Below are 27,040 nucleotides of genomic sequence, written 5' to 3'. Positions count from 1 at the left end.
CAATCAATGTCAACTAATGCCACTATTTTTCTCTCTCCACCCACTTCCATATCATTTTAAAGCAAATTCCAGATATATGATTTTATCTATCAATACACATCAGTATGTTTCTCTGAAAAATAAAGCTCTCAAATAAAATAGCTATATTTTATAGTTTATTTATATGAATCAGGATCCAGATGAAGTACATACATTGCTTTTTAAAAAATAGCTTTTTTGGGCCGGGCGCGGTGGCTCAAGCTTGTAATCCCAGCACTTTGGGAGGCCGAGACGGGCGGATCACGAGGTCAGGAGATCGAGACCATCCTGGCTAACACGGTGAAACCCCGTCTCTACTAAAAATACAAAAAACTAGCCGGGCGAGGTGGCGGGCGCCTGTAGTCCCAGCTACTCGGGAGGCTGAGGCAGGAGAATGGCGTGAACCCGGGAGGCGGAGCTTGCAGTGAGCTGAGATCCGGCCACAGCACTCCAGCCTGGGCGACAGAGCCAGACTCCGTCTCAAAAAAAAAAAAAAAAAAAAAAAAAATAGCTTTTTTAAATTTTGTTTTTGTTTTTGAGACAGGATCTCACTCTGTTGCCTAGGCTGGAGTGCGTGGTACGATCACAGCTCACTGTAGCCTCAACCTCTCCTCCCTCCCGAGCAGCTGGGACTACAGGCTTGTGCCACCATGCCCAGCTAATTTTTTGTAAAGATGGGGTCTTGCCATGTTGCCCAGGCTGGTGTTGAACTCAGAGTCTCAAGCAATCCACTTGCCTGAGCTTCCCAAATTTCTAGAATTAGAGGCAAGAGACACAGCACCCAGCTGAAACGTCTCTTAACTCTCCTTTAAACTACAGACTCACAATTTCTTCATTTTCTTTTGGAATTTAGAGGATTAATCAGATTCGGGATTAATTGTTTTTGACAATACAAACCTATGAATGGGGATTTGTTTCTTCATTTAGAAGCTTCTAATTGATCCTTTCCCAGGAGAAATATATGCCATGTAGAGGAACTCTTACTGCTGGAGTAGTCACCCTGTAAGACAGAAAAATCAGTCTTCTTTAGATATTTATGTGACAAAAGGTGCTTCACAAATATGGCAAAAACACTGAAGAAAGTGAGAGCAATTTTCAGGTGCAGATAATGGGAATGACATATTTGACGGTAAGTAGCATTCATTTATAAAATGTTCCTGGCCAACTGAGAATCGGGAAAAAATATGTAAACATTATAACCAGTTGTATCCTAATACTTCTGAGGAAAAATAAAAATTCCTATGATAGCAGGTTATAGGGAGATGGTTACAACAGAACACGGCAGAAATGATCTCAAAGCCATACTCATAAACTTTTCATCATGGGACAGCAAGGCAGATAGACTTGAAAATTAATTAATCAGAAAGGCTCTTCCTGTTTTCAAAGCAGACAGAGCAAATTGCTGATGTGAAACAATAATTAGTCCTCCTTACCAGGAAAAAAATAAATAAATACACTAACAAAACAAACAAAGACCCTGAAATACAGGACAGTAGAGTTTAAACTTATAAATCTATAGCCTATAAGAAGTTCAGCGGTGCAAGATTACTGTTATACAGGGGTAGTCAGGATGAATATTACAGAGGTGAGGAGATAACGGATGTGCTTCAAGGCATTGTTAGAATGGAAATAGAAATAAATGAATAAGTGGAGTTTACATAAAATATGCATTGTATGAACAAAAATGAGTAGCTAGGAATGAGTATAATATGCTCAAGGAATAGCTGTAGATCAACATTAGAAAATATGCACAATGATCAATTGCATGAATAAATGGCAAACCACGGCCAGGCACGGAGGCTCACACCTGTAATCCCAGCACTTTGGGAGGCCGAGGCTGTCGGATCATGAGGTCAGGAGATCAAGACTATCCTGGCTAACACGGTGAAACCCCATCTCTACTAAAAATACAAAAAATTAGCCAGGCGTTGGTGGCACACGCCTGTAGTCGCAGCTATTCGGGAGAATCTCTTGAATCCAGGATGTGGAGGTTTCAGTGAGCTGAGATGACGCCACTGCATTCTAGTCTGAGCGACAGAGCAAGACACTGTCTCAAAACAATAACAACAACAAAAACAAACAAACAAACAAAAAACAAAAAACCCCACAACTTCTGGAGTGAGGACTCAGACTATCCTGGTTCTTGGTCTACTTTAGCCATGAGGCACCTTAGATAAGCTATTTAATTTCTTTGGGTTTCTGTTTCTTTACCTATGAAATGAGAGGATTAGACTGGCTTGAAATTCTCTGATTTCTGGGATAAGTAAACTTTTTTGAATGTTGAACATGCTAATTTCTCATTAAGGTCAATACCAAACCTAACAAAAGAAGAGCCTGCCATCTGCTATCATAATCATTTTTTAAAGAACGTGTATTTAAAAGTAGAAATGGAAGTGAAGGCAGGAACTGGTCTCAGATGGTCTCAGAAATTGTGTGTGTGTGTGTGTGTGTGTGTGTGTGTGTGTGTGTGGTGTGTGGAGTGTCTGTGTGTGTGAGAGATAATTTAAACTAACCACACTGCTCTTATTGATTTTTTTTAAATTTTGATATAGATTGCTAAAAACTTCATCACAGAGTCTGCCTAATCAGCATTTGGGAACCATAGACTAGCTGATATTTAAGGGCCCTTCCCTTTATGACATTCAGAGAACTCATAATAACTAGGATAAATTCTCCATTATACTCTGCCTCTTGTCTTTGAGCAAGCTAGTTAACACTCCAATGCGTTATCTACCCCTTACAGGTATAGCATATTACTGGGTCTGATGTCAGAACAATTATTTCAGGGGATACAGATAGGTATGCCAGAAAAAAAAAGTCATGCTGGAAGCCAGGAGAGTTGTCATCCAATCCACATTTTGTCATTCCTAACTAGATAAATTTGTTCATGTTATGAAACTTCTTAAAAGAATTGTCTGAAAGTATGAGATTACCATACTGCCTTACCTCTCTCATTGGGTTGTTGTAAGGTAAATAATAACATATTTTCATTTTAAAAAATAAACTCTAAAACTAAATTATTAATTAAAAAATACTAATACGTGAAATCCCCCAAATAAACATAAATTTACTAATTCAGAGCAGGTTGTAGAACTATGATTTTAATCATTGAAATGGCTCTCCAAGAACTAAAATACAAGAATTAGAATCCTGAGGATGGTATTCCTTTTTTCTGAATCTCTAGAAATAAGATGTATATAAATTACCTTAAGTAGCTCCTATTGTTACAAAATTTTAGGATGACAATGTAATCAAAAGTGTCAGCCACCAGACACATCATTCTTTCCCTACACATTTGAAATTTTATCTGCAGTTTCGCATTGACAAAATGTTGAGAGTCACTAGAATTTAAGTTCACTAGTGAATAAAAGTAAGCCTAAGTGGAAATTAGGACTTCGATGAAGGTGCCCAAGAAGGAATGATAAAATGTAGTAACTACCTTCCAAATGAAAAGAAGTTTGCCTTTTCTGGGTTGGAGAACACTAATTATCAAAGATTTGGCAGAAGTCTACTATTCCTAATTGCATGAAATTAGCAAATTAACATTTCTGAAAATGGCAGTGATTACAACTGTGCAGTGTCATTAAACAACCTCCTACAAGGTAACTGTTCTGGTATTTTACTATTCATCACTGAAAACACTTAACTCTTGTTATTTTGATGGGAGCTGTGTCTATAAAAGTTATACATTTATGTAACATATTTACGTAAGTTCAGAATTACCTGTATTTTGATACTTAAATTTATGAAGATAGGTGGTCACTGAATTAAGAACACGATTCCACCCGCAACCCCAACTATCGATGAAGTAGTGATATTGTAAAGAAAAAATTATTTAGAAAAGACTCAGAAATAGGTAGCTTCAGGTATGTTTTCTGTAATTTTCATGGAAGAAATGAAGACAGTCAAAATATGGCTACCATGGTGGTTTACAAGTATGTTTACATAAAACTCAAAATTGAAAAGTGATTTTTTCAACATAGCAGTTATTATACCCTGTTGTAATTTTATTTTACTTGAAAATGGTAAACTGAATTATATTTTTATGAAGTCATGGGCAATATCTGCTTTGGTCTTGCTATATTCCCAGGATCTAATAAATTTAGGCTGCCCAGGAGGTATTCGATAAAGGCTTGTTGAATTGATGAAAAAATAACCTTCAGTACTTCCAGTTTCAGATATGATGGAGAGATTGCTTCTACCAAAGGTTAAAAAATATTTCTGATTTATGTCATGCAGTCTTAAAATACAGAAATGATCACATTAATTTGAGTTAATAGAACATCAAATTTTTACTTAATGTCCTACTTCAATATGAAACAATGGAAAAATGAAAAGCAAACGGCCTTTTAAAATATTTTTCTCCATTATGATTCACAATGATTTATTCAAAATAATTGCCTTTTGTATAACTCTGGTTCATCCTTATATGACTAGCTGAATGACTATTAAAATATTTCTTAATACCATGGACCATTTGATTATTCAGTGAATTTACATTTGCAACCTAAAAATAATAATTCAGTCAGACCAAAATCTAAAGTCCAAAAGTAATGCTTCATAAAATTAATTTAAGATATGTCATACTACCAAATTTATTTCATTCTAAGTAGCCATATATCTATTGGTCATAAAATATCAACTGAAATTAACATTATTTTGGCATTCTAATGAAAACTAAAAGAACCATTATCCCAAAATGTTGGATAAATTTTCAAGATCCTGCCACAAGTTGATTATACATTTATATAATTTTAACTGTAGATCTGTGACAGGGTTAGGTTTATCAAAAAGATCTTTATTACTGATGATTTGGCTACAGTAATTATTGACACGTTATTTATGTAAAAATGTATAGATTTACAAATCACTTATGCTGACTACTTATCAAAATAACTACTTTTCAATACAGCAACAAAGAGGTAAAATATATAGATTTGAGCCACACCCTAATGAAACACTAATGTTCCCCTAATGCAGAGGAGTAATTCCATGAGGAAAATATCATGTTGAGTTTATTATTAAATACAAAAAGTCATTTGACTTGGTTGCAAAAGATAAAGCAAAAATTTTACCCTACAATAAATGCAATTCTTAGAAGAAGAATTGTTGTTGTTAATATGATCATCACAACATTAATTTTTTGGTAAATATATACTGTGTGATTCTGTAGCCGTGTGTCCCTTCAACTCACCACACACTCCTATTACTCTTATGCCAGGTCTGGACAAAGTGCCAAAGGATCTTCCCCCTGACACAACTCTGCTAGACCTGCAAAACAACAAAATAACTGAAATCAAAGACGGAGACTTTAAGAACCTGAAGAACCTTCACGTAAGAACTATTTATTTTTAAATCACAATAAGATTGGACTCAAGGTATTTTTCAAAGCACCACCTAGATAAGGCCAAGAGTACTATGCACCAACAAAGAAGCACATTAGTGTTTATTAACCTCACATTTTTAACAGTGGTAGGGAAGCAAAGCATCATATTCATTAACCACTAACAATTTACCCAGCCTTTTATACATATACCCCATATATCTTAGGTATTTTATTCATAAAAATACTTTAGATCTTAATTTTCTCTCACGTTTTCGGGAATAAAAATTGTCTTTCAAATTAAATTGTATTTTAATAGTGGAACAAAACACAAAATGGATTGATCCTAGTATTATTTTATTTCTTTGTTTCTTTTGTCTGTTTCCATGCATTTTCTAAGAGAGGTATGAATGATGTTCTAAAATCTCAAAGATTGGAATCAAGTGAAAAAAAGATAATTATTCATATTTTATTTAGTAAAATATAATTCTGTCTTCATATGTATGTTTCTTGCTTTATAGTTAGGATTATGCATGCTGTGTCTTTATCTGTATGTTTATTTTAGTTTTCTCTTACCTCTCTACCCTATCATAATATTCAGTCTATCAGTCAGGATTTCATTAGAAGAGAGAAGCCACTCACAAAGGGGTTTCATGGAGGAGATGTTATTGAAACCTCTATTTGCAAAGGGGCGTGGGAACCCAACAAGGCACTGTGAGACACCCAGTCCCACAAAGATCTAGAAGAATTTGAGGGTCTCAGAGCCATGGGAGAGGTGGGGAGCTATAGTTTCACTTCTTAATTTCCTGCCTGTGTCCCCTATGGTTGAATCCACTTCGGACGAAAAGACAAAGGCATTTGATTAATGCATTCCCCAGAGGTCAGCTTCCCAGGACATGAGGAAGGGCCAAAAAGTGCAAAGAATGAATATAGTGGTAGTTGGGAGAGGATATACTACACAAGGGAAATGACCAACCCAATAAAATAGAGATAAGCCTTGCTAAGACAACCTTCTGTAAGAGTAAATGCATCGTTTATTCACATTGAACACCAGAATCACTATAAAATGCATTTTCTCACCGAGCTCTCTATCTGTGGGATGAATGTGACATGGTCTTCCCTCAAAACATGAGGGCACATGAAATATAACTAAACCAGACCTCAATGTCCAAAATAGATACTCTAGAAATCTCACCGTGTCTCCTTCCATTCTGGTAGACCACTCTAAAGTACTGAGTCTGGTTCTTGGCATTTTAAGAAATGCATTAAAGAACATCTAGAGAAGGATGACCATGGAGATAAAGAATCTAGAAATTAGGTCTCACAGGCACAGTGGATGAAGAGGTGGATGTCTAAACTGAGTGTGGAGGGTCACTAATGGCACATTTGAAGGGCCATGTTGAACAAAAATGATTGTATTTACTTGCTTCAACTGCAAGATGACAGAATCGTCCTAGTGAGCAGAAATTTTAGAGAAGCAGATTTTTATTCAACATTAAAAATAGAATTTAAAGAATCAGAATTTTCAGAAAATAGAGAGACTTACCTAATGATTTTTTACCTGCCTGTGAAGATTAGAGTTCACAGCTTCATATAATGAATGTCATAGGAATACATTCTTAATGTTGGGAACATAGACATACCAAACTGTAATTTCATATCTAGTTATTTATTTTAGTCATTACAGAAGATAATTGAGGAGGATATATCATGAGAATAGGCACTACTTAGTAAAGTATAAACATGAATCATCTGATATACATAAGCATAAAAAATATAGACACAAGGGAAATAACATAATATAAAATAGAATAAACTTGTCATAATTATTACAGTTAGTATAATGAAGATACCATTTAGTACAAACTTTCCAACAACCAAGATGGGAAAAGCAGTTAACATTTAGCCATTAGAAAAAAATATACCAGATTTTTTTAAAGGAAGAAAATTTTTTGTTTCTAAAATTTTAAGACTCTACAAGGAATCATTTAAAAAATGCAGAAAGGCTGGGCACAGTGGCTCACACCTGTAATCCCAGCACTTTGGGAGGCCAAGGTGGGCGGATCACAAGGTCAAGAGATCAAGACCATCCTGGCCAACTTGGTGAAACCCCATCTCCACTAAAAATAAAAAATTAGCTGGGCATGGTGGCGCGCTCTTGTATTCCAAGCTACTCGGGAGTCCGAGGCAGGAGAATCACTTGAATCCGGGAGGCGGAGGTTGCAGTGAGTCGAGATCGCGCCACTGCACTCCAGCCTGGACGACAGAGTGAGACTTCATCTCAGGAAAAAAAAAAAAAAAAAAAAAAAAATTGATAGATAAAACAGTGCCATGATCAATTTATTGATGTGTCCAACAATATAAGCACAATATGATATAAGTAGTGAGTGTTAAAGACATAAAGTAAAAGGAAAAATTAGGCATCATTATTTATCCAATTACCAGACACAGTTTTGAGAGAATATGCGAGGAAGGAATGTTAGATGATCAGCAGAAGTTTGAAAGGCAAAGAGAAAAGGACTTTCTGTACAAGAAGAAAGCAAAGGCAGAAGAAAATAAGCAGATAAATAAAAATACAAGTTGGCTGGAAGTGAAAGAAACAGCTGAAACAATGGAGGAAAAGGACAAACTGGAGGTTGCGACCTTTGGGTCTCTCCGCCGATTAGAAACTTACTCACTAATTCCCTGCCTTCACCTTAAGGTTTCACTGGGAATGAGCTGATGGTGAAACCAGCAAAGTTTGTCAATGACTGTTTAAGCTACTGTTGACATAAGTTTAAAAAGAAGACCATAAAAAATGAATATTACTAAATTTAGATTACTAAATATTTTTAAAACTTTTATTTGCGTAAGTTTGCCGTTTAGCTACTTTTTTAAAGGATGAAACATTCTTACTCTCATCTCAACTTCCTGTACATTTAAGTATAATCTGAATATTTTAAAAAACCCCTTTATATCCTTAAATAAGTGACATCCAGTGTCCGTGACATTCTTATTAAATCTGGCATTTGTAATAATGTGTTCTTTCTTTTCCCAAGTCTCCTTCTGTTTTTAAGCAGCCAACATCTTGACAATCTCCTTTTTTCTACTTCAAAGTATACATCAGATGAATAAAGAGAGTTCATTAGAGCCTTCAACCATTCAGAGGATGTTAAACAGCTATTTTTCTCTTACTCTTTCATTCATGATCCTTTCTGTCCTTGTTATTTTGCAAATAAACATCATAATTTCAGCTAGCAAAGCCACACTTAAGGAAGGAGAGAAATGAAAATTTAGCAAGGATCAAAACAGAAAGAATTTAACAGAATCATGTTCCCTGTATGTGCTTCATTATGAGTGGTACATGTTGCATAAGAGTAATTTTATACCTATATATAGTAGGAAAAGCTACATAATTGTTCTATAAAATGATGGAAAATTAAGTGTGGTAACGCCAACATTTACTATATTTTCTTTGAATTGAAGCTTAATAAGTTGAGTAAGGAACTTTTCTTAATTAAAAATCAACTAAAATTGTCAAAGACTGAGCAAAAGCAAACACTTGTTTAGCAGTTACTATATATACTAGGCACTGTTCTTAGTACCTTATATACATTAACTTATTTAATTCTTATAACTATTCTTATGAGGTAGTCACACTTGATATGTCCTTTAAACGGACACAGAAAGGTTAAGTTACTTGCTCATAGTCACAGGCCAAGTAAGACTCAGAGCTTGAGATTCTAAACTCAGAATTCTGGCTTGAGTATGTGCACTAATAATCGCCTGTAAATATAACAGTCACCAAAAAAGACCTTAGAACAATATTTGGTACAGTGTAATCCCTACATAAATGACTTTGGAGAAAAAAAAATGATATTAAAAGTCAGGTTTTAAAAACATTTAACATAATACAGATTTTTCAGATCATGTTTAATACATTTAATTACATCACACTTTCAAAATTTTCCTCCATGGATAAGAATTGAATATCTCCTTTGCGATTTTCATTAGGCATTCACAATTTTGAATGTCTTGTAATGATATATGTCACCTCACTCTACTCAACTTGCACTGGCTTTTCCCTGATTTGTGTTTATTAATGTCAACTGTTTTATGACCTTAACTCCCACAGGTTTTTGAACTTTTGGTTATTAATTGCAACGTGTTAGGATTTTGTATCAATCAATGAGTGTATCTTTCAGGATTAGTTAAAAGATTATATTACTTAATAAGAATGTTTAATTCATTGAGTAATGTGGACTATATGAGGATATACATACATTAATTAATCAGCTATTACCTTTAGAAAACATTCTTGCATTTCTGAGACTAAAAATACTCGCTTTCCTGTTACAGGTCCCCTTCTGCCCCTCCACATTCTGATATATGTAAAACATATGCTACAATTGAAAATGTAAATTTCGACCTTAATAAGTTATTTTAAGTTCCTCATAATTAGTTAACAAAGTGGCTTGAATCATAAGTGGTTTTCTTAGACATACAGATAATTGAAAAAGAATAAAATAGTCCAAAAATAGGCCTAACAATTGTTATAAGCATAGTAACAATAAATTAGAGGTAATTTCTTATATAAGGAGAACTCAGAAATAAAAATAAATAATTACCCAAAATATTAACTTATTTGTCATATAAAATCTTTACACATAAAAAAGGCAAAAAAAAAAAAAATCAGGAGAAAAATATGTTAAGGCTCTCTGTGTCATATTGACCATATCTTTATTCTCTAAATCAATTATTAAAATATATTAAAATTTAATAAACGAGAAGTATTTCTGATCAAGCAATCTCCTCTCTCCAAAAAATACAATAAATGGTAGGAAAATAAAAAAAATAGCTTAACCTTTTTAAATGACAAGGAAATAGAAAAGCAATGAACTACAGCATGATATTATTTTGGTCATACTCTTAAGAAAGATAATATCAAATATTGCAAGGCTGCAGAAGAAGTTTAGTTCCTTGCATTGCTGATGATAGCATAAATTGGTATCATCCTTTTGTTGCGGAATCCGTGATCACAATCAATGAAGATGGACTTTTAGATTTAAAACCTGACTGCGGGATGGATGTCTGTGGCATTGATTATTTTCAGGTATCTTGGGTCATTTCAATTGTTAGGAGTATTTATTATTTAAAAATTACATACATATATACATGTACATATACATACGTACGTGTCTGTGTGTGTAGGGTGCATGTATGTTTACGGACATATTATACATCTTATTACATTTCCCTCCTCTTCATTCCTGATTTTCAGGTCCTGATATTATACTTTTTTTTTTTTTTTTTGAGATAGTCTCTCCCTGTCACCAAGGCTGGAGGGCAGTGGTGCGATCTTGGCTCATTGCAACCTCTGCCTCCCGGGCTCAAGCGATCCTCCTGTCTCAACCTCCCAAGTAGCTGAGACTACAGGCACACACCACCACGCCCAGCTAATTTTTGTATTTTTGGTACAGATGGGGTTTCGCCATGCTGGCCAGGCTTGTCTCGAACTCCTGGCCTCAAGTGATCCGCCCACCTTGGCCTCCCAAAGTGCTGGGATTACAGGCATGAGCCACCACATCTGGCCTATACACTTCTTAAGTAAAGAACTAATACTTACTTAATTTTTTCTCCGATTTCTTGCAATTTTTTAGATTTCTCTGCTATCCCTAATGAATGGAATGAACAAACATGCACTCATTTTACATGTATGTGGAAGGTTTTGGATCTAAGATGTTTTTCTTCACTATCTACAGGCATTGATTCTTGTCAACAATAAAATTAGCAAAATTAGCCCTGGAGCATTTACACCTTTGGTGAAGTTGGAACGACTTTATCTGTCCAAGAATCAGCTGAAGGAATTGCCAGAAAAAATGCCCAAAACTCTTCAGGAGCTGCGTGCCCATGAGAATGAGATCACCAAAGTGCGAAAAACTACTTTCAATGGACTGAACCAGATGATTGTCATAGGTACAGACATTTTTATAACTTTAAGACCAAAACTCACGTTTTACTTTAAGAGATTTCAACTGGGTTTTAGGTGCAGTAAGGTAAATCAGCTATGACCTACACGCCTGGAGCCTATGTGATTTTTAAGAGCAGGGACAAGAGAAATTGGGATTTTGAATCTGGACCTTACAGTGATGCTTTTATATCTGTCCTTGAGTATCTGAGAATACGGAGAAAACTCTAGGGCTGAAATTACCCTACCACACGCACAATATGCAAAAATGAGTTTAAATGGTGCTTAACTAGAGATATTTTTAGATACCTTTTCATTTTGGGACCTGTTGTATTCTAAACACTCATAAATCTTTTGCTTTAAAAATATGTTATGGCTGGGTGTGGTGGCTCACGCCTTTGGGAAGCTGGAGCAGGCGGATCACGAGGTCAGGAGATCGAGACCATCCTGGCTAACACGGTGAAAATCCGTCTCTACTACAAATACAAAAAATTAGTGGTTGCGGGGACCTGTAGTTCCAGCTACTAGGGAGGCAGAGGCAGAATTGCGTGAACCCGGGAGGCGGAGCTTGCAGTGAGCTGAGATCGCGCCACTGTACTCCAGCTTGGGCGACAGAGCAAAACTACGTCTCAAAACAAAACGAAACAAAACAAAACAAAAGTTATAATGTTTCACTAAACATATAGTAAAAATTGTAATTTTATTATTGACTTATAAAATGCTAGATTGAAATTCTTTAACAAAATTTTAAAATACCTTAGGAAAGTAATAACATAAGATGGGAACTGTAAACTTGCTTTAGTTGATTTCTGGGCAAACTTGTGTATTCATCTTAAATAATTTTATTGTTATTGCTTTCACTGATAGTCTTTTTCATAAGCCATTGTTGGTTTGGCTTTTGTTTAATAAGGGAAATTTTTATCCCATTTTGCTATTCTCCTGAGGAGCATGCCCTTTAACTTCACTTTTGTTTTTTAGTCAAGTTGATATTAATCCCTATTTCTTTATAGATTGCTTGCTGAAACAGATACTACAGTGACCTACAGTGACTAGTGATATCCTAGAATTTCCTCTAAAAACCTTCCTCTTATTGCATTTGTAGAACTGGGCACCAATCCGCTGAAGAGCTCAGGAATTGAAAATGGGGCTTTCCAGGGAATGAAGAAGCTCTCCTACATCCGCATTGCTGATACCAATATCACCAGCATTCCTCAAGGTGATAGAAGATTCTCCAAAACATTTTGAAAAATTTAAATTCAAAGACTTTAATTAAAAAAAAAAAAAATCTTGTGGAAACTTGAATTGTCACTTAAGAGACCAACCTTATTTCCAACAAATTCTCTATTACTGTTAGTGTTTCATCCAGTGTTTACATTTCCAGCAAATTCTCTATTACTGCTAGTGTTACATCCAGTGATTCAGTCTGGGGCTACTGGGCCATCCAGGCTCACTATAGAGATGGGTAGACTCCTGTTAATGTCTACTCTAAGACACAACTTAATGCACAGTGATTTTACAATATTGTGAAATCACAAAGAAAAAGTATATTTATTTAAAAAATTAACATGCCTTGGTGTTTGTAAAAAAAAAAAAAAAAAGATATATGGGAGTACCTCTGAAATTAATCCAATTTTCACCTTGGGTCTGCAATACCTTAGGGAATTTTTTTCCAGTTATTAATATCTGAATGATAGTGGTAGTTGTGTGTTGTGAAGAGTGTAGATTTTGGAGTCAGTTTGCTGGAGCCTAAATTATCATCAAATTGTTCAAAGACTTTGAAAAAGTTATTCATTTGTCCTCTATCTCTTTATCTGTCAAGTGGAAATAATACTGCTGTCCACTTCATCAAGTTGTTTTAAAGTTAAATAAATAATTAGAGAAATATTTGGGATATAGATAAGTAGGGAATTAATATAACTCTCTATTATGAATTAAAAATGTTCTGAACAATCAGTATGTGTAGGCGATGTACCACACACTTAAGACAGGGCAGGGAATAGGATATGCTACATGCCTTCAGGAGCTTACTATCTAAAACCAAGCCAGACAAATACACAGCAATGACCACATAGCCACAAGGGTAATTTCATTGTTCCAGGGGATTCCCAGGAGAGGCACAAAAACCAGTCTTTGTGAATTAGAAAAGGCATCAAACCACCAATAAAAAAATTCCTCTAATTTGCACATCATCCCTACTCTTGGTTTTTCAGTCTCACAAAAGCCCTCTATATTCTCTAGTTTTACCCTCAGTCTGTCCCTTTCTCAACTTAGATGCCTTGTTCTTGAGTGCCTACAAAAATGTAGGCATTTGGCCACAGAAAACATCAGTTGTGCTTTATTGTTCTTTTATAGAAATTTTGACTCCTGAAAGTACATATTCCATAGGATGCTTTCTTACCACCCCTTGCCCTATCCCTAGTCTTTTGAATACAGAGCATGCTTTTGACTTCCTTAGTAGCAACTACTGGGATAGGTAGATACGTAGATGATAAAGACTGATTTATAATTTATAAAGCACTTTCATGTTGAATCTCCAATTTGTTGCATGTAACAAGTGATCTTTTGCTATCCCCAGTGCAGGAATGAAATATTTATATCTCAGATAGATATAAATTGGGGATTTAGAGAGAGAGAGAGAGAGATTAGATAGATAGATCTTGCTAAAATTCTTGCTGAAATTTATGTCATGCAGCCAGATGACTTACATTTAGCACAGCCTCAGACTTTGCTGTCCCTCTTAATGCATGCTCCAAAATATCCTTCACTCATACCTTTTATCATTTCATGATCTCTTTTCCTTTACTTTGCTGTGTCTTCTATCTATCCCAGGTATTCTTTCCTCATCATTTATAGCTTGCTTTTATTTACCACCACTTAATAGAAAAGTTAAGTAACTACAATTTATTAAGCATGTATTTAGTTCCGTGTATATGATTCTTACAACATCCCTATATAGTAGTATTATCATTCCTGTTTCATAAAAGTGGAAAATGAGGCTTAAACAGGTAAAGACAATTATAATTAAGTTCTTAGAGTTAGGAAGCGGCAGAGATGGAATTGTGTGGTGCTGATGTCAGAACTCGTGTGTTTAACTATTTCGCTGTGTTGGCATATTAAGTCCTCCATTCTATTCATCGTTAACGCCTATCTAATACATGATTCCACCTTGCTTAGGCTGGGATACTTATGCCTGAATATCAGCAACCTCCTGGTGATATTTTCTCCCATCACTCATGGAAATGGAAAGGCAGTAGAAAGTAGTGTAGAGACTATAAAAATCATACTCTTAGACCAACCTGGGTGAGAGACCTAACTCAGTCATTTAGTTGTACTGTGACTTTAGGATAATTCTTCTGCATTTCTATAACCTCAGGTTTGTTATCTGTTACATGGAGCTATTAATAACACCTCTCTACTAGGATTATTGTGAGGATTACTATGTAGAAGTAAGGCTTGTAATGTACACGCAAGTACTTGGCCCAATATAAACCTCAATATATTTTATCTTAAAAAAGGAAAAGAAAAAAGAAAATTTAAAATAAATGAATAAATAAATAAAAGAACTAGAGTATGGGTTCTTTAACTCAATGCCACAGTGGCAGAAGCTAATGATGCACTTTATAAATTTGTCTATCTCAAACCTTGGCAAAGTTTTCTCCCATAGTCAAACTTCTTCCTAACTATAACTTTACATTTGAGAAACTGACATCCCAAAAAGGGAGCCACTTTGAAACTAAGTAAGGGTGATGGATGTTATAGCAATTGGTGTCCTAGAGGCAATGCATTAAAAAATACACATATCTTCATGGCGATAGAGAAGAAAGGGTGTGTATTAAACTTGCTCTTTTATATACACACTTGCTCTACTATGGGGGTATTTAAAAGCATATTTGTTTATTCTCAGGAGAATCAAGTGGTTGAAATCCCTCATTCCCAGAGTGATTGTGATTTCCTAATATTTATTTATAAGAAAAATGTACTTGTTATTTCATTTCCTCCAGTTAAGAACATGCTATTTTAACTTCTTTTTTGCCATCTATAAGCATATTACATTCCCTACCTAATAGAAAGATAATCTACAAAATTTGTAACTTTGAGTCTTATTTCTTTATCTGTGAAAGGGGATGAGTGACCAATAGTTTATATTTTGAGAGGCTTAAAGGATTTGAGGTAGGGAAAGTGCCAAGGTCAATGTTCGGTGAGTAACAGACATACAATAAATAGATGTTCCTTTTCCTAGCAGCTACCACACAAAATATGCTACCATAGGAAACTAAGAAACATTTTCAAGTCAAATATGGACTAAACTATTCTATTAAATGGACAATGTTAACAGAATTCAGTGTGATGTGATAAAAATTTTAGAGAAAATGAAACCTACAGTTTTTCAATTCTGTGTCTTTATAGACAAATAGCCAAGACTTTCTGCCAATCAGATGCTCTTTCTACACGTAATCAATTTGCTATTTTCTCTGTATCTATTGCTATTAAGTGGAACAATATGCTATTTTAAAAGCTGTATAAAATATAATATATCCTGAGACGCTAGGAGGAAATGAAAATAAAATATTTAAACTTTTATATTTAAAATACTCAATCTTTGGAAATTACAGCCATGCAAGTACTATCTAGAGGTTTAGTGGGTACTTTGGATCTGAAATTATTCCCCCAAGTGTTCCACATATGGTAGATCACTTGATTATAGACCTCTCCACTCCTCCTGTATAAACATTCTGGATTTAATAGGCATGAGTAAACGTTAGCTGTTTCTACACAGCCATTTTGCAGAGGTATTTGATGTTTTTATGGAAAAGTCAATTAAGGCTAAGACCAGCACAGCATATCAGTGTTAATTTTTAATGATGCTCATTAATGAAATAGATAATTAAGTTTGTATATGGGTTTGGTTTATACGTAATCTCTTCATTATGGTTCGAATAGTGACCTTCCCACTTTACAATTACTATCTTTTATCAATGTCAATTTTAGCCCATTAACAAAGGTGGAAGAGAATAATGAGACTCAGCATTGACTTCAGTTCTTCTATTCCAAGAACAAAAATCGACTACATGATAAAAATAATCCAGGTTTTTGTTAAAGCCAACCTAAGAGAAAAATAGTAAGGGCTTCCACTACTTCCACTACTTCCATTATTATAAAAGGGATGGAAAAAAAGATAAGTAAAACTGATTCTTTGAAACCGTGTATCTTTGAGAAAATTGATGCCATATGTCTTCTTTAAGTCTGTCCATATTCCATACTTAAAATGTTTATCTGCTAATTTAACATCTTCAACTTCACATTCCAGGTCTTCCTCCTTCCCTTACTGAATTACATCTTGATGGCAACAAAATCAGCAGAGTTGATGCAGCTAGCCTGAAAGGACTGAATAATTTGGCTAAGTAATAATCTTTCATTACATTCTATCAGAACAATGGCTAGGTATATTAGTGCTTATATGATAAGAATTACAAACATGATGACTGATTTTTGACTGTACTATATTTTTGCTGCTGCTGTGGTTTCTAATAATCTCAAATTTCAGCATATCTAATGATTTCTTGAGAAGAAGCCCATGAAATAGTACACTTACTAAAACCACCAAAATCAGCTTCACATTTTATTAATACTACACTGTTTATAGATTAGTTATGTTTTATACACAAAGTGTGTGATTAAATCAGTATGCTGCATTTAATATGTTCTAACTTAGTTGCATCAAACAGAAGGTTAAGTAAATTATAACACAGTTTCCAGAATTTGAAAATACATTAAAATGAAATCTACCAAGACAGAGAAATATTGAGCATCACACAAATTACTATTTTAATAGTTATGAGATTCTCTAACCCTCTCTTCTCTGAAAAGTTTAAAATAAAATATCTCTGGACATTTAATGTAGATCAACAAAAGAAAAGCTTTTGTTGTTGTTGTTTTTGCTGGCCCTTCTTAATGATTTTTAAAAAAAATAAGTGATACTAGTACTTGTCCTGGTTTCAAACATAACTTCAATCTGGCAAACGTTTTCATTTGTCTTCAAGGAACACTATGTTATTTTTTATGTGTATATATTGCTGACTGTCCCTACAGAGAAGCACAGTATCATGCCAGATTTACTCACTCCTGTTTTTATATATACATTTCATGGTGGATAAATAAATATAAAATATATCTTTGAATATATATATTTATATATATGCATGTGTGTGTGTGTATAATCAACTCCTTTACTAGGTAAAATATTCTTCGATGGGAAAAGTGGTTTTTGGTCCATGAGACCTCTGTCCCTCACAGTGCCTAACATAATATCATGCACATAATAAGTTTTCAAGAACATTTGTTTATTAAATATTTACAAATAAATATTTGAATAAGTGAACGGTTTTTAAAAATAAATTATTAGGAATATTATGTTCTAATAATATTAATAACTTAGGATATTGTAAGGAATAGGAGACTATGTCCAATCACGTTCTGTCAGATGAATCTCAAAGAGAGTGACTTCGAGCCGAGACTTTAACAATACATGGGCTTTGTCCAGGCTCAGAGAGGTTGGAGAAAGCACTCCAAGAACTGGGAACAGTTAAGTACAGAAACAAAAAATGTCCTTTCCTATAGACTTGATTAATTACACAATGCATGTAAGAAAGGCATCCATGTGTGGTGTTTGCTTTCATTTCTGCTTTCTGTTGCAGGTTGGGATTGAGTTTCAACAGCATCTCTGTTGTCGACAATGGCTCTCTGGCCAACACGCCTCATCTGAGGGAGCTTCACTTGGACAACAACAAGCTTACCAGAGTACCTGGTGGGCTGGCAGAGCATAAGTACATCCAGGTAATGCAAAGCCACTGCTTATGTGAGGAATATCCAGAGAGCAAGACTCCTACCCCACTTATAGGATGATAGGAGGCAGGAAGCTCTTCTTAGAATTTCTTTTTCAGAGTGTCTTAGTTAGAATTTCTATGACAAAATACCATAAAAAAATTAAATCAAGAAGCACAACTTACATTAGCTAGATTTCAATAAAGTTTTTGATTTAAAAATATGGACATGAAACTTAGAGTCTTTTGTAATGCTGATTTTTTTCAGTAGGGGTGGTGGTGGTGGTGGTGCCATAGTGAGTAGGGGGAGTTTGAAGCCACAAGTAAAATCAAAATTTTTTTTTTTCACCATCATTATTAATTTTAGTTTTCAAATTATTCAAGAATTGACTGAGAAGAGCTTCTATGGTCTAGTTCCTGCCTCTTTTTGGCTTGGCCTCATCATTTTTCTTTATTTCCTCTAAAAAAAAGAGATACATTTACAGAATGTGCAAGTTTGTTATACAGGTATATATGTGCCATGGTGGTTTGCTGCCCTTATTGACCTGTCCTCTAAGTTCCCCCCATCACCCCCTACACCCTATTGTGTGTTTTGTTACCCTCTGTGTCCGTGTGTTCTCAATGTTCAACTTCCACTGATGAGTGAGAACATGCAATATTTAGTTTTCTGTTCCTGTGTTAGTTTGCTGAGGATAATGGCTTTTAGTTTCATTCATGTCCCTGCAAAGGACATGATCTCATTCCTTTTTATGACTGCATAGTATTCCATGGTGTATATGTACCACATTTTCTTTATCCAGTCTATCATTGATGGACATTTGCATTGGTTCCATGTTTTTGCTATTGTAAATAGTGCTGCAATAAATATATGTGTGCATGTGTCTTTATAGTAGAATGATTTATATTCCTTTGGGTATATACCCAGTAACGGGATTGCTGGGTCAAATGGTATTTCTTGTTCTAGATCCTTGAGGTATTGCTACACTGTCTTTCACAATGGTTGAACTAATTTACACTCTCACTAACAATGTAAAAGCATTCCTATTTCTCCACAGCCTCATCAGCATCTACTGTTTCCTTTTTAATAATCACCATACTGACTAGTGTGAGATAATATGTCATCTCCAGCCACAGGGAATCATTAATCTATTTTATCATTTTTGTTTGTTTCATAGACCACAGTTTTGTGTAGATTCTGAGAATTCTTTAACATCTATAAATTTTATAATTTTATAAAACTTTGGTTTTATAATCTAATTTTGAGGTAATCCTAGTATATGATATGAGTCTAATTCATTTTCTGTATGTGGATAGCAATTGTCCCAATGTCATTTGCTGGAAATAATATTCTTTCTCCAGTGAATTGTCTTATCTGTTGAAAATCACTTGATCATAAATGTAAGGGTTTATTTCTGGACTTTCAGTTCTATTACATTTATCTATATGTCTAGTCACATGACAGTATTATACCTTTCAATTACTGTAGCTTTTGATTAAGTTTTGAAATTAGAAAATGTAGGTTCTCCAACTTTTTTCTTTTTTTTCAGTTATTTTGGCTATTTTGGTTCCTTCGCATTCCGTATCAATTTTATGATCAACTTTTTCATTTCTGGAAAAATATTCTTGTAAAGCTTTGAAAGGTATTGTTTTGAATCTACAGATCATTGGAAAGAATTACTATCTTATTAATAATTGAGTCTTCCAAGTCACAAACAAGGGTTGTTTACATCTTCTTTTCTTTTTCTCAACAATTTTTGTCATCTTTAGCATACATGTCTTGCAATTCTTTTACTACATTCATTTTTTTCATTCTTTTTGATGCTGTTTTGAATTGCTTTTTGTTTGTTTGTTTGTTTTTTGTTTTGAGATGGAGTCTCGCTCTGTCGCCCAGGCTGGAGTGCAGTGGCGCGATCTCCGCTCACTGCAAGCTTCGCCTCCCGGGTTCACGCCATTCTCCTGCCTCAGCCTCCCGAGTAGCTGGGACTACAGGCGCCTGCCAACACACCCGGCTAATTTTTTTTTTGTATTTTAGTAGAAATGGGGTTTCACCGTGTTAGCCAGGATGGTCTTGATTTCCTGACCTCGTGATCTGCCCGTCTCGGCCTCCCAAAGTGCTGGGATTACAGGCATAAGCCACCACGCCCAGCCTGTTTTGCATTGTTAATCTTTTTTATTTGTTTGCTGCTAATGTATAAAAATACAATTGATGTTTATATATTGAGCTATCCTGGTACTATCCCAAATTTGTTTTTAGTTGCAGTAATTTTTGTGAGTTCCTTTGGATATTCTATATTTAGGATATATTATTTGCAAATACACAGCTTTAGTTATTTTATTTGGATTCTTTTAGGTCCCCCCTCCCCTACAACCCACCCATTGCATTGGCTGGAATCTCCAGCGCAATGTTGCATAAAGGTGATGAAATTAAACATCTTTGCCCTATTTGTTAGTTTAGGAGGAGGGGGCATTCGTTTTACTATTAGTTACGATGTTAGCCACAGGTCTTCTGTAGATGCTCTTTATCAAGTTGAGGAAGTTCCCTTCTATTTCTAGTTTACTGAAAACATTTATTATGAATTTTTTTTTTTTTTCTTACATGTTTTTCCTGCGTCTATTGAGATAATCATGCGAGTTTTGGCCTTTATATTTTTGATATAGTGTATTACATTGATATTACTTTGATTTTCATATGTTAAACCAATTTTACAACCCTGAGATAAATCATTTTTGGTCGCATAGTATAAAATCATTTTATATGTTGTGAAATGTAGCTTCCTAACATTTTGTTAGAGATTTTTTGTCCATATTCATGAGAGATTTGATTACATTTTTTTTCTTATGATGAATTTTGTGTGGCTTTGGTCTTAGAAAATATTGACCCCATAGAATGAGTTTGGAATCTACTTCTATTTTGCGCTACACAGACTAATACTTATGTCTTGATATTTTCTTCTCTCACTTTCAAGATTAACCATAAATGCTCACCAAACACCCCTTCCTTTAGTTGTTAATCACTACTGGAATATAGAGGATGGTAAATGACAACAAGAAACTTCCAAAAGATGAGAATCACAAACCATGCATATAAGTGTTGCTTTCACTTTAATATTCCTTGTTTTCCTGTTTTTATATGACATCTACTTTTAAGCCCTTACAGAAACAAAGCCATTTTCACCAGTACATGAATGTGAATGTCCTAGTGGGTAGAGCAAATATTTCAGATTTTTTTTTTTTTTTTTTTTGAGACAGAGTCTCGCTCTGTCACCTAGGCTGGACTGCATGCAATGGCACGATCTCAGCTCACTGCAACCTCCGCCTCTCAGGTTCAAGCAATTCTCCTGCATCAGCCTCCCGAGTAGCTGAGATTATAGGCATGCGCCGCCATGCCCGGCTAATTTTTGTATTTTTAGTAGAAACGGGGTTTCACCATGTTGGTCAGGCTGGTCTTGAACTCCTGACCTTGTGATCCACCCGCCTCAACCTCCCAAAGTGCTGAGATTACAGACATAAGCCACCACGCCTAGACTTTCAAGTCATTTTTTTAAGGGAGTACTTCATAGGTTTCATAGCTCAATTAAGACCTTGTTGTCTTAGTGTTATATTTTAACCTCGCTTGTATGATTTCAGAGAAGTTGCTTCTTGACCTACAGAACTTATATCCACAAAGTGAAGTGTAAACTCATTTCTAACATTCTTTGTATATGTCTGGTATTTAGTGACCCTAAGAAAATCTATGGACAAATTACCATTATCTTAAACATGATTGTAAAACATAATTCAGAAAAAAATCTCTGATTGATTTTATTGCACTGTATTCATCAAGTAAAATGTATTATGTAGAATACATGTTTGTTAAAACTTCCTAGGTCTATTTATTCTAAATGCTGTGATATTTAAATATTTCAGAATTTCTTGGAATTCCTGATTCTTTATTTCAATTCCTGTACTTTACGCTCTCTTTTTCTTTTTCACTACACAGCACTTTCTTGTTCTATATAATTTTGTTAAAAGGTTTATATATTTTTTTGCCCTGAAAACATAGTATTTCATGTAGACCCAATATAGTCATGTAGACCTGATATATGAAATAACATTTATTCCTTCAACACGTATTTATTGAACACCTGCTCTGTTCTAGTACTGGAGATACAGCCATAAATGAGCAGAACCATTCCTGTCTCATGGAGCTTTTACTCTAGAGGAGAGAAACAAACAATAGCAAATCAGCATAATGTGCTATATATTGATAATGCTATGAAGAAAAATGCAGAAATGTAATTCTGCCGCAGAGAATGACAGAATGGGGTGGTCAGGAAAGGTCTGTCTGGTAAGAAAAAGTGAATTACATGAGGCAGGAAGCCTTGCAGACACCTTAGAAATTATGCCAGGTTGAGTTAATGGTGTTGACAACTTAAGAAGAGATCATACTTTGTGCATTAGATTGACTTGTACAGTAAGAGAAGAGGAGGTCAGAGTAGAAGGATGTCAGACCATGTAGGATTTGTAGACCCCTTTGAGAACTTTAGATTTTATTATTCTGCATGAGATGGGAAACCACTGGAGTTCTGAGGCAAAGAACACATAATTTGGTTTACTTTTTAAAGCAATTGCTCTTAGAGCTTAAAAAAAAAGGATAAAATTTCGGAAGGCAAAAGGGGAAGCAGGAAGAATAATCAGGGCAACTTCAATCATTTGGAAAGAAACAATGGTGACTTGGACAAGGCTGTAGGAGTAGACATGGAGAGAAGAACTAGATTAAGTGTACATTTTGAAGGCTGAGCTAGCAAGATTTGTTGTTGATTATGTAGAGAGCATAAGGGAACTGGAGCTCAAGGATAATGACAGTGTATACAGCCTGAGCATCTGAAATGATTGGCATGCAATTTACTAAGATGAGGAAGACAAGACCAAAGAAGGGAAAAACACATTTTCAAAAGGAAGGGAGAAATCAAAAGTTTAATCTGAGAAGTAGTCAGTTATTCAAAGTGGGGCCAGTTGCAGTGGCTCACGCCTGTAATCCAAGCACTTTGGGAGGCTGAGGTGACTGGATCACTTGAAGTCAGAAGTTCGAGACCAGCCTGGCCAACATGGTAAAAACCCATCTCTACTAAAAACAAAAATTAGCCAGTCATGGTGGTGTGTGCCTGTAGTCCCAGCCACTCAGGAGACTGAGGCAGGAGAATAGCTTCAACCTGGGAGGCAGAGGCTGCAAGGCACTGAGGTCACGCCACTACACTCCAGCCTGGGTGACAAAGCAAGACTCCATCTCAAAAAAAAGTGAAGGATTAAAAAATAATAAAAAGAATAAAATATTTACCTGAAGGGCCTCAACATATTTAGAGAATGATAATTATCTTCTGTCGTTTCATGTTGTAGGTTGTCTACCTTCATAACAACAATATCTCTGTAGTTGGATCAAGTGACTTCTGCCCACCTGGACACAATACCAAAAAGGCTTCTTATTCGGGTGTGAGTCTTTTCAGCAACCCGGTCCAGTACTGGGAGATACAGCCATCCACCTTCAGATGTGTCTACGTGCGCTCTGCCATTCAACTCGGAAACTATAAGTAATTCTCAAGAAAGCCCTCATTTTTATAACCTGGCAAAATCTTGTTAATGTCATTGCTAAAAAATAAATAAAAGCTAGATACTGGAAACCTAACTGCAATGTGGATGTTTTACCCACATGACTTATTATGCATAAAGCCAAATTTCCAGTTTAAGTAATTGCCTACAATAAAAAGAAATTTTGCCTGCCATTTTCAGATCATCTTTTGAAGCTTTCTGTTGATGTTAACTGAGCTATTAGAGATATTCTTATTTCACTAAATGTAAAATTTGGAGTAAATATATATGTCAATATTTAGTAAAGCTTTTCTTTTTGAATTTCCAGAAAAAAATAAAAAGAGTATGAGTCTTCTGTAATTCATTGAGCAGTTAGCTCCTTTGAGATAAAGTCAAATGCCAAACACTAGCTCTGTATTAATCCCCATTATTACTGGTAAGCCTCATTTGAATGTGTGAATTCAATACAGGCTATGTAAAATTTTTGGTAATGTCATTATTTTGAAAAAATAAATTTAAAAATACATTCAAAATTACTATTGTATACAAGCTTAATTGTTAATATTCCCTAAACACAATTTTATGAAGAGAGAAGACATTGCTTTGTTGACAATAACAGTATATCTTTTCAAGTTCTCAGCTATTTTTTCTACCTCTCTCTGTCTTACATTTGAGTATGGTCACTTACGTCATCTATGTTCAATGTAAGCTTATAAAGCACAAAGCATACATTTCCTGATTGGTCTAGAGAACTGATGTTTCAATTTACTCCTCTGCTAAATAGATATTAAAACTATGATGTGACTTCATGTAATCAGACTGAACATTTCTACAATTACTAGATGTATTAGACATAAGTATTTTCTTTAGTTAAACCACCAATGTTAGAAATGTTTTCTGTAGAATTTAGAAACAGCTACCAATGTAGACAATTTAATAAGCCTAGGGATGATTTACTTCGAGTAGACATTTATCAAATTGTACATTTGTGCTATCAACAATTAATAAGCAAATATGTGGAAATAGTTTTTGTCTTCTATGAAGTTGGATATTTGATGGTTAAAGGCCCTATAAATCATAGTTTCATATGGGAAAAATAATTGAAGTACTACAGGATAAATTTAAATAATGTATTAAATGCAGCAAATAATTGATATATGGTGGAATAAATTTTATCACAGAAATATATGCAAGTTACAGTAGAGGTTCACATGAGGGGTAATCAATTCCGCTAATAGCAGAATTAGTGCAGTGGAACACGAACAGCTTGAGGAGGTAACAGTTGAGGTGGGTTTCCGTAGATGCATAATAGTCCAAGAGCAAGATTGGATGGGGAGGCACTATTCAAGACAGGGACTAAGTTCCAAATCCAAGAGCTATGCCTGGATACATCTCTGACAGGTTGGCATAAAGGAAGCTTAATCAAACTCTTTTTCTTCTTCTGAAACAGAAGCAATAATTTTCATTTACATTTGATATATCTCGAGCTAATATTAACATTAGGGAAAGTTACTCTTTTCCATCTTTCCACATTCTTGCAGGACCATAAAATTGGAATTTTCCAGTATGTTTAATAAGAGGGGGGAAACCTCTCTTTTTCTTCTCTTTTTCATCTCCCAAGAAATCCTCCTGTCATGACTACAGTTGAAGAGGTGGTTTCTACTGGAACACGTTCAGGAATTCAAGGTGCATGTCCGTCAGTGGACATTTTGTTGTTCAGAGCTGGACCTTGAATGATGCATCCTTCTCTCTGTTGTAACCGTGAATAATGCACCCTTCATGTTATAGCCCTTAACGATTCACCATTCTTATTGTAACCTTGACTGATTAACCCATTATGGTGTAGCCTTGAGTGATGCACCCTTCATGTTGTAGCCTTCAATGATGCATACTCCATGTTATAGCCTTGAACAGTACACCCTTTATGTTGCAGCCTTTCTCTTATGGGGAAAAGCCTGCAGTTATCTTGCTGCTTAATTGACAACTGTGGTGATAAATAAGTAGAAATCTAAAGACGGGAAGACCATTTTGGACACTTATCTGTAAGGCAGATTCAGCACACTTTTCCAGTAGTCAAGCTATTTTTAATTTGGTTCAATATCAAAATGAGAGACAGTCCTGAATCTCCAGTACTCTTAAGTGTCAACACAACTTCCCCCCATATATATATATTTTTATATATATACACACATATATATATCTCTTTATATATCTTTTTGTATATACACATATATATGTATCTTTATTTCCTTTGAAATAAAGATAAATATAGCTCATTTCTTTGACTTCTACACTTACTATTTGCATGACTAAGGGAAGTTAGTTAACCTTTCTGTGACTCATTTCCTTGTCCATAAAATGGGAATATTAATTATACATGTCTTATGGATTGGTATGTAAATTCAGTTAGCTAGTGTAGAGTATAACTTTTAGATAAAAGTAGAGTAAATGGAAAGGGCTCAACTATGGTTGTTGCTACTGCCATTGTTATTACAGGCACACAGTTGGAGCTATAATAATCTCAAGGGAAATTCTTATGTGTCAGGTCTGGATTGAGGTCTGAGATTCTGCATTTCAAACAAACTTCCAGCAATGCTGCTGCTTCTTGGTCCACACTTGGAGAAATAAGTCAGCCGAGAGTTCTCTCATTTCCTATTGTACCATGTCTGTCTTTTGTCTCCTGCTTTGTGGCCTCTTTGAGGAACTCACAGCTGCTATAATAAAGTACCAAAAACTGGGTGGCTTAAAACAACAGAAACTTATTCTCTCACAATTCTGGAGGCTAAAAATTCAAAATCAAGGTGTCAGCAGGGTCAGGTTCCTTCCAAAGCCTTTAGAAGAGGACCTTTCCTTGCTCCTCCTAGGCTTCTGGTTAGATCGAGTTGTTCTTTGCCTTATGGCAGCATGACTCTAATTTCTGCCTCCATCTTCATCCTCACATGGCCTTCTCGCTCAAGTGTTTGTGTCTTTTCTCTTCTTCTTCTATGAACATGAGTTATATTGGATTAAGGCTCACCCTGATTTAGTATGAACACATCTTAACTTGATTATATCTGCAAAGACTCTATTTCCAAATGAAGTCAGACTCACAGGTATTGGGGGGTTCAATCTTGAACATATCTTCTGGGAGGAATATTTGTTCAACTGAATCATTCATATCCACTTTCTTTTTTCCTTCTTAAATGTTTAATTATCTTTTTGTTTTAATAAAACTGTTATTCGATTATGTGTGGTTCACATAAAAGGTTGAAAACTTATTAATTTGTCTCTGACCCCCCCTGGTTGGAAAAGCCTCTGTTGTACATTTATGCTAGCCTAGGCCATACCACTTTCTGTCTTCAGGACAGCCATCTTAGTTTATCAAGT

General features: G+C 35.1%; 1 protein-coding gene across 6 annotated transcripts in view; it reads left to right on the top strand.

Moving 5' to 3' along the window:
- DCN (decorin) overlaps positions 1 to 24,693 on the top strand; it is a 38,410-nt gene extending 13,717 nt beyond the window's left edge. For 2 of the 6 annotated variants that reach the window (XM_025402009.1, XM_025402010.1), the window contains 3 exons: positions 16,597 to 16,690; positions 17,984 to 18,122; positions 23,486 to 24,211. In XM_025402009.1, the coding sequence (XP_025257794.1) occupies positions 16,597 to 16,690; positions 17,984 to 18,122; positions 23,486 to 23,680 (428 nt within the window). In that variant the 3' untranslated portion in view covers positions 23,681 to 24,211. Of the gene's footprint in view, positions 1 to 5,239; positions 5,353 to 11,082; positions 11,297 to 12,390; positions 12,505 to 16,596; positions 16,691 to 17,983; positions 18,123 to 23,485 lie in introns of all 6 variants that reach the window. The other 4 variants (XM_025402007.1, XM_025402008.1, XM_025402011.1 and 1 more) reach the window with 4 other exon arrangements.
- The last annotated feature ends 2,347 nt before the right edge of the window (positions 24,694 to 27,040 follow it).

This window comes from Theropithecus gelada, chromosome 11 (assembly GCF_003255815.1).
Source record: "Theropithecus gelada isolate Dixy chromosome 11, Tgel_1.0, whole genome shotgun sequence".
Classification (NCBI taxonomy): Eukaryota; Metazoa; Chordata; class Mammalia; order Primates; family Cercopithecidae; genus Theropithecus; species Theropithecus gelada.
Note: the sequence above shows the minus strand (reverse complement) of the source record. Positions and strands in the feature narration are given on the sequence as shown.